Source organism: Solanum lycopersicum, chromosome 7 (genome assembly GCF_036512215.1).
Source record: "Solanum lycopersicum chromosome 7, SLM_r2.1".
Classification (NCBI taxonomy): Eukaryota; Viridiplantae; Streptophyta; class Magnoliopsida; order Solanales; family Solanaceae; genus Solanum; species Solanum lycopersicum.
Genome location: NC_090806.1, coordinates 46,397,375 through 46,411,548, shown reverse-complemented (window position 1 = coordinate 46,411,548; position 14,174 = coordinate 46,397,375). Strand labels below are relative to the sequence as shown.

The 14,174-nt window shown below is 30.5% G+C and overlaps 1 protein-coding gene across 1 annotated transcript; it reads left to right on the top strand.

The window, feature by feature from the left end:
• The first annotated feature begins 1,129 nt into the window (after positions 1-1,129).
• Positions 1,130-3,229, top strand: LOC101247343 (uncharacterized). Its single transcript, XM_004243719.5, has one exon. The coding sequence runs from the start codon at positions 1,493-1,495 to the stop codon at positions 2,948-2,950; it is 1,458 nt and encodes a 485-aa protein (XP_004243767.1). The 5' UTR covers positions 1,130-1,492; the 3' UTR covers positions 2,951-3,229.
• Positions 3,230-14,174: the final 10,945 nt, after the last annotated feature.

Here is a 14,174-nt window from a genome sequence, read left to right as displayed (position 1 = left end):
TTAAATAAAAATCATATCGGCCGGTAAGAATATTTTTATAATGAGTCATGTTAACAAAATCAATAGATTGAGTTATCAGAAATCCATCAATGCTATTACGATTTTCTAATTGGGGATGGATATCGACTGATAAAGAAGAACGTTGTTGACTAATTTTAGGCTTCTTCCTAACATAGATTTCAAGTATTGTTAACTTGATTTGATCTATGTAGTCATTTGAAACCCTCAAAAAGTCAGTCAATGATTCGTCAGTATAGATTAAAATCAAATTATAATCAGTATTATTTTATAAATTGATGAAATAAATTTATTACATCGAACATTAATTGGATATTTAGCATTGTGTTTGGGAGGACAATTATAATAAATGATATTTTCGTCATGTATAATTTTGTCATCCCAATAAATTAAAACTTTAACTTTAGGTGTAGAAGACATCTTTTTTTTGACATTGAAATGAACAAATATAGAAGATTTTATGTTGTATGTGCTATCAACTATGATTAAACGTCCTTAACTAGAGATTGAAAGATTATTCAGAATAAACAAATTAAAAATACATATTGTAATATTTTTTTTCCGTTTTTATGATACGTCAAATCAATATAATTGTGACAACACTGAAAAAACTTCTTCAAAGCGTGAAAAATATTCCTCGTGTAAGAAAAAGTTTCATTTCATAAAGTATAGGAAAACTTACACTTTATCATAGTGGAAGAAAAAGTTCCACTTATTAAGTGTAAGAAAAATTTACACTTAAAAGTAAAAGAAAAACTCATACTTTATATAGTGGAAGAAAAAATTACACTTTATAAAGTGTAAGAAAAAATTTCGTTATATATTAGAAATATACGTTACGACACTAACGAAAAACGTTTGAAAAATTGAATAAAGTGAAACTCTTTTTTCCAGTAAATTTATTTTAGTTATTTACTAAAATAATAATTTATTTTGATCACTTTTATATTTTTATGACTTATTTAAGTTCCAAACTCCGTTTGGTTGGTCAAAATATTTTGGAACATTTTCTAAAATTGAAATAGTAGGATTGGAAGAAAGGACGTAGTTTTTTTCTCTAAAAACATTTTTTAAAATATATTAGTCATAGACGAATATATATTTTTAAATTATTTGATCAAATACAAATTAGTAGTTGCCAAAAACACATGTATTTCAAAATAAGTTTTAGAAATTTAAGCAAACAGATATAAAACATATCGTGATAGGCAAATAGGAATCTGAGCACGAAATTGATGTTTGGGTAGAAGTCCAGCATCCGAAATTTGTAATTCCGCCTGTCTTTCAACTAATCCATCATTCCATTTTCCAGTCGATAGATCAACTGTTGATGAAGGAATTGCTTTGATCAATTCCGAATTCGATTTCAGGTAAACTCATTTTCGATACAACTCGGCTTCACGGCCCTTTAAATTCAATTCTCTGTATTTCGATTGCAATTTTCTATGCTCTGAAATATACATTTATACTGTGGATGATGAATTCGGATTCAATCTCCTTCAAGCCTATGGCTGTACCCACAAGGGAGGATGACGAAGAGCCACCCATTTCCTCCACTTCATTGCTTTCTTTTGACACAGATGACTGTTCCACATCTATTCCCCCAAAACCACCTTTCTCTTCCTTAATTTTAACACCTCTGATTCTCGTCACTTGTGTATCTCTATCTACAGCTATTATCTTTGCTTACCTCTTCTTTTCACATTCTTCTGTCTCCTCTATTTCGCATGTATCACGTCCACTTCAAAAACTCAAACATCCTGTTGTTCTTTTGATTTCATCCGATGGATTTCGCTTTGGATATCAGTACAAAACAGATACCCCTAATATCCGTAGATTGATTACGAATGGGACAGAAGCAGAACTTGGTTTAATTCCTGTATTCCCAACTTTGACGTTTCCTAATCATTATGCCATTGTGACTGGTTTGTATCCTGCTTATCATGGTATTATAAACAACTATTTCCTTGATCCAAATATTAGAGAGCCTTTCACTATGGCCAGTTATGATCCTAAGTGGTGGCTCGGTGAGCCACTTTGGGAGACTGTCGTAAATCATGGTCTTAAGGCTGCTACTTATTTCTGGCCTGGATCTGAGGTGAATAAAGGAGGTTGGACTTGTCCGGAATATTTCTGTAAGATCTATAATGGTTCTGTCCCATTTGAAGAACGTGTTGATACTGTTTTGAACTACTTTGATCTGCCTAATGATGAGATTCCGTCATTTATGACACTCTATTTTGGAGACCCTGATCATCAGGGTCACAAGGTTGGGCCAGATGATCCTCAGATCACTGAGGCCATTGCTAGAGTTGATGGGATGATTGGAAAGTTGATCCAAGGTTTAGAAGAAAGAGGGGTTTTTGAGGATGTGAACATTATAATGCTTGGCGACCATGGTATGGTTGGCACTTGCGATAAAAAATTAATCTTTCTGGAGGATTTGGCTCGGTGGATTAAAATTCCAAAGGATTGGATACAGTCATATAGTCCACTGCTTTCCATTCGTCCACCACGAAGTTATTCTGCCAAGGATGTCGTTACCAAGATGAATGAGGGATTAAAGTCAGGGAAGGTTAAGAATGGGCAGAATTTGAAAGTCTATCTAAAGGAAGAACTGCCTGATCGGCTGCATTATTCTGAGAGTGATCGAATACCACCCATCATTGGATTGATTGATGAAGCATTTAAGGTCGAACAAAAGAGCTCAAAAAGGTTCGAATGTGGTGGATCTCATGGTTATGATAATGCATTCTTGTCAATGAGGTCTATTTTCATTGGCCATGGTCCTAAGTTTGCTAGGGGCCGAAAAGTCTCATCATTTGAGAATGTTCAGATTTACAACATGGTTACCACAATCCTTAACATACAAGGAGCATCCAATAATGGAACATCATCATTTCCAAAGACGATTCTTTTACCCAGCCACTGAGATTTAGCCAATTAGGAATGTATTCTTTATGCCACCAGAGGTGAGATAACATCAGGTGATTTTGTATGTTTCTCTTTAACAATAATAAAGTATTGTTAAGTTGATGAACTAGTGCTGAAGTTTATGCAATTCTGTACCTCTTGGCATTTTTTACCTTTCCCGGTTTGCAGTCTATTAGGTGTTGTAACTCTATTTAGGAGCTGACTTATTTAAAGATTAGTATATTGTTGCTGTTATCTAGATATAGAATGAATTGATAAATGAATAACTTTCAAAATATTTGTTAGCTGTATCCCTTTTACTGCATGTTCTTGACATATATTATGTATCTGCCATTGCTACTCAGTTAGCTGAAGGATACAATTAGCTGGAAAGTTGGTTAAATAACATAATTGAGATTTGGACTCAGATTTCATTTCATTGCAACTCAGCTATAAAAGCTTTTACACTTTACTTTGAATATGATGAATATACAGATTACTTCTGTTTCTACCTAAATCTTCTTTCTACTTTTCTATCTTCTTCCCTTTCATCTTCCATAGTTTGTCAACCCGAGTTTCTCTATAGAACTGGCCTGTTCATCTGCTAAAACCTCGGATTCCATTGAGAATTCCCACATTTTGGCTAACATGGGAGGGGTTAGGGATGAAGGGAGAGAGCATTCCTTCAACAACTTTGAATGAGAAACAATGTCCCTTATATGATGTCCCATTCAGTGTTTCTGATTGATGATTTGATAAAATTGAAAACGTCAGTGATGGAAGCCGCTATGTTCACAACTAAATTAAAATTACACATTTTATTCAGGACTTAAGGGTGAATGACCTTTAAAATTCACCCAGTGAAGAACAAAAAGTCAAGTATCTGTATGGGTGATTGGTAGTAAGAATATTAAGGCCAATGAAACCATAGCCCTTGCTCTTGATCAAGAGGTTAAGCTTACATTTAGTTTGTGCTGCCATTTTTGTTGTTCCCTTTGTTGCATCACCAATACAGTAGCCTCTGATGGTAATTGTTGTGATTGGTGCTTTTTGTACCATGAGAATACGATATCTCTATATGTTTGTAGTTGCGGTTGAAAATCTACCTTCGATTGTTTCTCCATCATTGCAGAACTTTTTGGAGAAACTTGCAATGCAGTGGCGTAGCGAGAAATTCTAGGAATGGTGTCCAAAATTTCGTAGCTTGTAAAATAATGCAAAGTTTCTTAAATTTTGTAAATCAAACTACATAACAATAATAATTTTTTTAAATTAAAATATATCAAAAATTTTAAAATCAAACTACATAATATTTAGCTTTAATGTTCATGTTTATCTGACAGGAAGTGAACCAACAAAGAAAAAGAGAGATGTTCAGTTTAAAGCGAAATCACTTTTATGCTTCAATGGCCAACAACAAGGATGAAAATACGAGTTATATTAAAAGAGAATTTATATAAAATATTTTCACTTATGGAATAAATAATAGCATTTACTTATTAACTTTAAATTAAATAATTATTTTTAAATTTTATTTAAATTTTTAATGAAAAGGAAAAAAAAATATTTACTAACTTTAAATTAAATAATTACTTTTAAATTTTATTTAGATTTTTAATAAAAGGAAAAAATAACTTGCTTATTAACTTTAAATTAAATAATTATTTTTAAATTTTTAATGAAAAGAAAAAAATTAAAGTCAAATAACGGAAATCGAACCTTTACACTGCAAGTTGAAAAGAACTTAGTAAGAGTTGAACGATTGAAACTACTAAACTTAAATTTTTATTTTCTTTTAAGGGTGTCCAAAATATGTTATTTAACCATTTAAATTACTCCCTCCGTTCGGTATTGTTTGTAATGGTTTCTATTTTAGAGTCAAACTATAAAAACTTTGACTAACATTTTAAGATGAATTTTTTCATCATATTAATATGCAAAAAATTATTATTTATAGTACTTTTCATATGGTTTTAGAATATTTAATTTTTTTGTTTAAAATATCGAATTAATGTGATCTAATTTACCTTTGAAATTAGTCAACTTAATTTTCAATAAGCGCAACATGACAAACAATTCCGGACGGAAGGAGTATTATTTTACTTATAAATACGGTGCAATTTTCTGACGAAGGGTGTCTAATTAAGATAGCTACGCCCCTATTGCAACGTCTTGCTTGATCTCAAAGTTGCTGCTATGAAGCATTGCCAAACCAAAATACTAAATAGCCTGCTGTTAGTGTACAACCATTCTCGCTTGATAATTGAGTACCTTTCTTTTGATTGGATATGAAAAATGTTCTGTGTTTTTTTCTGTCTGTTAGTGGTTGTTCCACTTTCTTGCTGAACAGATGTTCATTACAAGCTATATGTAGGTGAGGACTGATAATGTTGGATCATTAAGTGATAATTCAAGTTCAATGTCTCGTTCTCACCCACGCAACATACATTTTCAATTTCCACCCCTTTGACCATCCTACCCCATCTCCCATGAAGATTGCACACGTGGTATTTTGGCCTAATCCATTGGTAGCCCCTTAAATTTGACACCAATATTCAGTTTGACATCTTAATTAAGTTTTGTTCAGTTTAGACACCTCATGACATTCTGCATTGTGTCATTTTAGCACTTTTTGAACAATCAGCTAAATATACAAGATGTGTATAACACACTCACCGATGACGTATCAAAGTGACAAATTAAATAAAAACACTTGGCATGTATATTAAAAATATTTTTTAAATAATAATATTTTAGTAGAACGAAGAAATAGCCAATGACCTAATGACACGTGAAATTTTTTACACAAAAAACTATTTTTTTTAAAAAAACAAATCTACCAAGGTCATTTTCTCTGCCCACCAACTCCAACACCCACCCACCCACCCACGCAAATTGTCTCCTTCATTTTCCCCACCCCCACCCACCCAATGTCTTCTACACCTTTGGCCATCCTAACCCCAACACATTCCCCACATACATCGTCTTCTCCACCCCTCTCCCACCCCATCCATCGTCTTTCAAGATTTTTCGCTGCCCTTCTTCTTTGCAATAACATAAATCGTGATTTTTTTAATGGATTGAAATTTATTTTTTTGTGAATTCTCTTCGTATTAAAGTCCGTTTTTTTGTTCCATAGCACATCAAAATTATTTCTCCATGAAAGGAATTCAAGTTTTGAAAGATGGTGGCTAAAAAATGAGGAAGAAAATGAAAAAAAATAAAACAAAAAATGATTAAGTGAGTCTTTCACGCGTTGGTAGTGAGTGTATTACACTCACTATACCATGTCAGTTTAAAGTGTTAAAATGACACAACGAGACGTGACATGAGGTGTCTAAAATGAACAAAGTCTAGTTAAGATATCTGAGTGAAAATTAGTGCCAAGTTTAGGGTGTCACCGATGGGTTAGTCCTAGTATTTTTCTAGACTATATATTAATAGTCTTGACATGATACTAGGGGTGTACAAAATCGAACCGAAAATAGAATCAAACCGCAAATCGAGTCAAACCGAAAAACAAATCCGACTAGTGGTTTGGTTTGACTTGGTTTACTGTTGGGGAAAAAAACCCGACTATATTTGGGTTGAGTTGGTTTCAACTAAAAAAAAATCAACCTGAGACCAAACCAACCCGACATTATATATGTATTTTAAATTTTTTATTTTATACCTAAAAATACTCACTTTGATATATTTTTTAAATATCTCTTATAATTTTTCATAATTTTTATCTTTTGATATAATTATTTCATGTTTGAAAATTAGAATTCTTAATGATCTAATAAGATTATAATCTATACATATTGGTAATAATAATAAAGTTTAAATAAAAATTAAATTAATACTAATGCAAAAAAGAAAATCAATTCAACACTAATAATGACAATAATTTGAATATTTGTTTTTTAGTTTTACATAGATTTAAACAATTAAAATACATGATCTAATTTTACTTTCTTTTAATGTTTAGTCATGTAACTAATATTTACTAAACTTATTTTAGCATGATTTGTACTTTAACTTATGATCAATTTAATTATGACTTATTAATTTGTAATATTTGTTTTAGGCGATTTTATTATAATTATTTTTTGGATATTTTAGTGTCATTAATTATATCATATTTTTTGTTATTTTCTTGAGAAATAACTTAGGTTGTTGCATTTTGGTAGGATTAAATGAATATTTGAAATACAAGTAATTTATATGTTTTTATCAATACATTATCGGAAAAAATCCGAAAATCCAAAAAAAAACCCGAAGAAACCCGAAAAAACCCAAAGCTAAAAAATCCGAGTTTTATTGGTTTGATTTGATTTATAAATTCAAAAACCCGACACAAATAGTTTGATTTGATATTTGAAAAACCCGAACCAACCCGATCATGTACACCCCTTCATGGTACCATGAGTTTAACTTGTATTCACCGTCGGCGTATACTTTTTTTTACACTGACACATACTTTTAAGGCAAGTTTATTTATTATTTTTATTTTATAAAATACTAATATACGCACGCGTTTGACATATATTTTAAAAAATTATAAATTTGAGTATATATAATATGAATTATTATTGCCGCATAAAAGTGCATGTCCAATCAGATATGGTGTTTTGATTTTATACAAACACTTGATAAAAATATAATTTTATCCTAATCTATGTGCAGTGAAAATATGTTCCTCAAAGACGTCAAATATTCTTTTAGCAACTTCACATTCTCCTAATACAGTGAAGATTAATAGCATATGTGATTTTTGTTGAATTGATATTTGTGTTAAATTAATAAAAATTTAAATTCATAGAATAACTTTGAACCTAATATTAAATTAAAGACTCTATTTTTAGCTAAAATTTAAACATAAATTGCAAAGCATATTGTAATCTCTTTAACACACATCTATCTAATTTATTCATGTTAAATAAGATGATTTTTATTAAATCGAATAAAACTTCATAAAATAAGGAAAAAAAGAATGAATTATCGTGACCAAAAAATATACCACAATTAAATAATTAATATATTTATTTTTAATAGTAATTGATTAAACCTGAAAAGTTATAAGCACTACCAACATTTACTATGAAAGAAGTCTGAAAACATACATGTCAATTCATTTCAACTCAATTCAAATTAAAATTTTAAGAAGAATAATATCAATTATTATGTTAAATTCAAATGTGTGGAGAAAATCTAATATGATAGAATTATAAAATGATAAGGATAAAATTGATAAATATGGAAATAGCACATTGCGAAGCGTCATTCATTTTTTGTTTTAATTATATCTTACCACAACAAACAAAACCATAATTTTACCCTTCATTAAAAATATTTATATGAAAATATGGAAGTACTATTTAAAGAAAGAGCGTCAATTAAAGAAAAAAAGTATTTTTACAGTTTTGCCTTTATAAATTTCTTAAGAACTTTTTTTTAGCTAAACAGATCGATATGTTAGATTGCAAAAGAAATAATAATTATACCACTAATATTTTTTGGCTAAATAAATTCTTATTAACCCAAAATCTAAATTTTATTTACGAAAGACTCATCCATTATATTCCATTTTCAAACGTACTATCCATCTTCAAACTCTTTTTCTAATTGGTATCTTGTTTTTCTATTAAAGATGTTAACAAAAACTAAAATATCTAGTTAAGTTTTTGCCATTTGGATACAATCAATTATGTTATAAATTATTAGAATATTATCCACAGCATTATTTTTTGTTAGATGTGTTTTCATTAATTTCAAAATTATTTATTTAGATAATTTCTTATAAAGAATTTAATTTTGAGATTAATAAGGATAAATTGAAATTCCTTTATGTAGACACGTAATTTTGACTGAATTTAAGTTTTATACCCTTTGTAGAGCTTAAATATTTTTTTAAAATATAAAGTAGATATTTTATTTAGTAAGTTTATTTTAAAGGATTTGAAAACAACAAAAATAGAGTTACCCTTTAAGTTACATTTTTTTTATTTTTTATTCAAAATTTAGCAAATAAATGATTGATTTTAATATTTTCTTAATTATATTGTTGATTTAGCTATTTCATATTTTTTATTAATGCCAAAATAACTAGTTATTATTATTATTATTATTATTATTATTATTATTATTAACAATAAAAATTAATAATAATAACCCACCCATTACCCCACTTAACCACTATCCACTACCACATTCGCACATACCATTACACTACCCCCACCTCCCATGAAAAACCATCAAAAACTAACCCACAACCCCCCTCCCCCCTTATTATATAAAAAAAATTACATAATTAAAAAAAAGAGAAGAGGAGGAACGAAAAGAATGAGAAAAAAGGGAGAAGAGGAAAGAAAAAGAAAATCAGCAAAAGAAAAAAAAAGAGAACAAGAGGAACGAGAAAAGAAAAAAGAAAACAAAAAGGGAAAGGAGGGAAAAAGAAAAAACACAACTAAAAAATAGTAGCGTTCGAGATTTCAAGTTCGTGATTCCTAAATTCTTTCTTTTCGTGAAATAATTTTCACAAGAGGTAATACTTAATTTTATTTTGTATTAGTTTTATGTCATGATAATGTGAGAATGGATTGCAATATATATTGAAGTTGTTAAATTTCGTATGTGTTTAAACTATTAATATTTATTGATGTTATTATATGAAGTATGTTCAAATGTTCATATCAACTAATGTGAAATTATTATAACAAACCGTGATTTACTTCATATTTAAATAACCCATAGTTTATTTTATATTTAAGTAAAATTATTGTCCAAATCATTTTAATTTTTAATATTTAGTTTATAATGATAATATGTGTAGCTATTATGTAAATATATTAATTTTAGTTAGTAGTATTTTTTTTTAATGTTAGTGACGTAAAAAAATATCGAATAAAAATGGAAGAAGAACAAAAAAAATAAAATAAAAAAATAATAATAATAATAAAAAGAAAAAATAAAAGTTAAAAAATAAAATGTGAGAAAGAATATGATAAAAAGGGGAAAAGAGAAAACAGGAAAAAACTAATAGAAAAAGAAGTATAAAAATAATATTAAAAAAAACATGCAATTGAAGAGGAAAGATTTTTTTAAAAAGTATCTTTGTCCAAACAGAAAAAAATTAAGTTGAATAAAAAAACGATAAAACCTTGAAAGTGTAAAAAATAATAATAATAACAATAAAATAATAATAATAGTAAAAGATGAGAAGGTAAAAAGAAAAAAAATAAGCGTAAAAAAAATAATAACAAACGAAAAAGTAAAATAAATAATATCTTATTTTATTCTGCTTTGTTTGATTTAATTTATGTGTGTATATATATTTTTAATTAAAGGGCATAGATTAATAAAATAAGGTAGTTTTTAATATATTTAAATAAATTAAAGAATGAAGGTAAATACATTTGTTTTAACAATAAACTTTTCAAAAAATTAGTTTAAGTTATAAAAGTCCATAAAGCGACCGTGCTATAACCACGAGACTCGAGGGATGCCTAATACCTTTCCCTCGGTCAACATAATTCCTTACTCGAACTCGTTCGCAGACCAAACAAAGAGTCATTTCCTTTTGATTAGGGATTAAACAAAAAAGGTGACTTGAAACACCATAACTCAATTCCAAGTGGCGACTCTGAAAAAGTTAAAATAATCCCTTAATTAATAACGTCACTTAAATTGGAAAAACACTTACGCCGCTGCGCGAAAAAGAAGTGTGACATCTCTGGCGACTCTGCTGGGGACTAGAATTCGAGCTTGTAAACACGGACTTCTACATGACTTTATTATTTATTTACGTACTTATCAATTTGTGGATATTGTGTTTAATGACATAATATGTTATTTGCTTGCTTATTTACCCTTTTGATAATATGTGAATTATCATATAACTATCTTCCCTTGCGCATCCATCTGAGTCTTCTGAGATACTTTATTCGGAGATGCGATAACGCTCCCGAACCATGAGATACCAGAGATGTGGCAACGCTCCTGGGAAGGATTCTATAGTAACACATGTCTTAGGATGGGAAGGACTAACAGTGGGCCAGAATGCCCTGCTACTGATAATCTGTCCCTTCTCGATTCGAGTAGTCCGCTCGTTTTACGATCAATCTAGACACCTTCCCTATTAGGTTGTTTACCTAGTAAAACAAGCATCAACTATGAATATCCCTAGTAGAATTCGATTTATCTGCATCATGCATAATGTTGAATTAATGGAGAGCTCGACACCGGGGTCAAGTATGTCTAGAAGAAGTATCCCTACTTGAGACTATCATGTACATTATTTTTGTTACTTGTTGCATTATTGGGAACATTATACAAATGTTGATCGGCTTTAGATGAATGAATTATAACGAAAAATTAATTATAACGAAAAAATATAAAATTAAAGTTTTGATGTATTCCTTTTATTAAACACAATTTTCTCTATGAAAATTTATATTTCTTTTACAAATAGAAAAATCTATCATTACCATCAAGTTTTTCTATATAAAACAAAAAAAAGGTTGGAAATTTAATTAACAAAAAATAAAATACAATCGAATATACTAATATTTTTTTTTTGGAAAAATTTTGAGGGCTACTAATATATTAATTTTTTTTCTCGTTCTTCCTTTAATAACCATATTTTTTAAAAAAAAATAAATACATAAAAATAAAATAAACATAAAAAAATAAAAAAATTACTTTTTTTGTGTGTGTATGATTTTTACGTTATTCTTATTAAAAAAATATTTTATTAAGCCTAATTTGTCACTATCATAATATAGAAAAATATGAATTCATATGGAAAGTGAGATAAGAAACAAAGAGAGGTTCAATCACCTCGATTCATGATATTGGATAAGGCCCCGACACTCTTGAAGACATGGTATGAAAATATGACAAACCATGGACGACGAATGGTGTTCAAACGCTTGAGATTTCTATGAAGCCTTTTGTATGTGGAGCCACGACGGGATTTGATAGAAGTACTAGTGCATTTTTGGGACCCGTTAAGAAATGTATTCCGTTTTTCTGGTTGTGAACTCACCCCCATCATTGAGGAAATAGAGACATTCATTGGAAAGGGTAAACATCTTCACAAAGGAGAGCTTATGATACCAAAACATATTAATGGGAGGAGGTTTTATAAAATTACTGCATATAAATGAGAATGATATAGGTGGTTGTCTCGATAATGGATGAGTTTCGTTAGAATTTTTGTACAAAAGATAGGGCAAAAGTGATGTATTCGAAGTGTATGAAAAAAAACTCCGTAATAATGGGTGTCGTCTGACCTAGGAAGCCCACAATTATGATGCCTTTGTGGTGGCTTTTTTGGAGATCATGGTATTTTCAAAAAAAGGAGGAAAGATTAGCATGAACTTAGCTGCAGACATTACATCTTTTGAGAAAAAGCCTAATATCACCCTCGTACCAATGATTCCAGCAGACATCTATCGTGCTTTAACTATTTGCAAGGATGGAAAAAACTACTTTGAGGGATGCAATATGTTATTACAACTATGGATGATTGATGATACGCTCAAACTTACTTCTCAAATAAGAAGTAAAGCGTTCGTGTCAAGTAAATAACCCAACTAGTGAGGTTGGGATCGTTCCCACGAGGAAAATAGTCTAGACTTAACTTCAACCTGTTATTACTATTGTTTGGCCAATGACTTCCTTGGAAAACAAAAACAATAAAGGGGGGTTTCTATTTCTAAATGAGTAAAATTAATTAACAAACTTGACAAAGACACTAAACAATTTTGAATGTTGGATTTTAATTAATTAATCAAAGTAACTAGGGTTTATTCCCCACAGGTTCATAACTTGATAACTCTAACTATAACAATTCTTTCCTAGTATCTTGCATGCAAAGTGATAAGTTATGTATTTCTAAATCCTTGGTCCGGCATCTAGAAAATCTCACTCCGCACCTTGGTCCGGCTACGTGTGTTGCTATCCTAACCCTTATCCTTACCTCATATTAAGCATCGTATTCGATATTTGACTAAGTTATTACTTTGTACCAATCAATACTAGCCTATTAGATAGTATACACTAAATCGATGTTAATAATTCTTTTCCTATTATCTACCTCCTTGGTCCGGCAAGTAGCATTAAGGCGAGTTCTAAAGTTGTCCATCTTTTAAAAAGACTTCTAAGCGAAAGAATTATTAATACATGCAAGACACTATTCTAGAATTGTTATTTTAGTTAGGGTTTATCTCATTATTTGCCTATGGTTCCATCTCATTATTTGCCTATGGTTCCCACAACCCTAGTTATGAAGTTTAGTTACTCATAGCCATCAACACAATATTCAAATATAGTAGATAAGAATTCATGTACTTACTTTAATGAGAAAGAGTAAAATCCAAAAGTTTGTTTGATTAATATCTAAAAATCACTTGCAAGAATCTCAAAATCCAACACTAATACAGAAAGTCTAAGAATCTGATGTCTAATCTCATAGAGTCTAACAATACGGAGTCTAACCTCAAAAACAAGGTTTTTCGAACTATTTATAAAAAAACAAAAACCTAATTAAACAAGGATTCTAATTGTTGGAAATCTGCCAAAACGTGGCTGGGTCGACAGACCTCGCGACGGACCGTCGTGGTCACAACGAACCGTCATGGACTCCGTCGTCCCATACTTGTGCAATTTCTTCTGCCGCTCTCTTCATTCCCCTCGACGGCAAGTATGACGGACCGTCATGGGCACAACGGTCCATCGAGGGTCTTCGTTCCAAAACACTTCAACTCTTGAAATCTGGGTACTGGGATGACTTCTCTGAACTTCACGACGAACCTGCAGGACGGACCGTCATAGCCACGATGGACCATCACAAGCTTCGTAATCCCACACTTGGTCAGACTTCCCCATCTTCCTTCAGCAGCTGCACTACGCTGCCACCTACGGACCGTCACAAGCACGACGGACCGTCCTAAGCTCTGTAGGTGGTCTCTTCTGCATTTCTTCGCTCAAAATCTCCGCATTCAGCTTTGGACAGATTTCCTGCAAAACAAAGAGAAACTTATATAAAAATTAGCACAAAAAGGCTTTTGGACACACTAAACTTAAGGAAAAAGTATTAATAATACCGTGAAACCAGGGTATATCAACACCCTCAACTTAAATTCGTTGTTTGTCCTTAAGCGACGCACTATGACTCACTACACAATCTTTGTACAATAGTATCCATGTTTTATCTTTTGCAATCATTTTGCTATCAATCCCGATTAATCTCATCA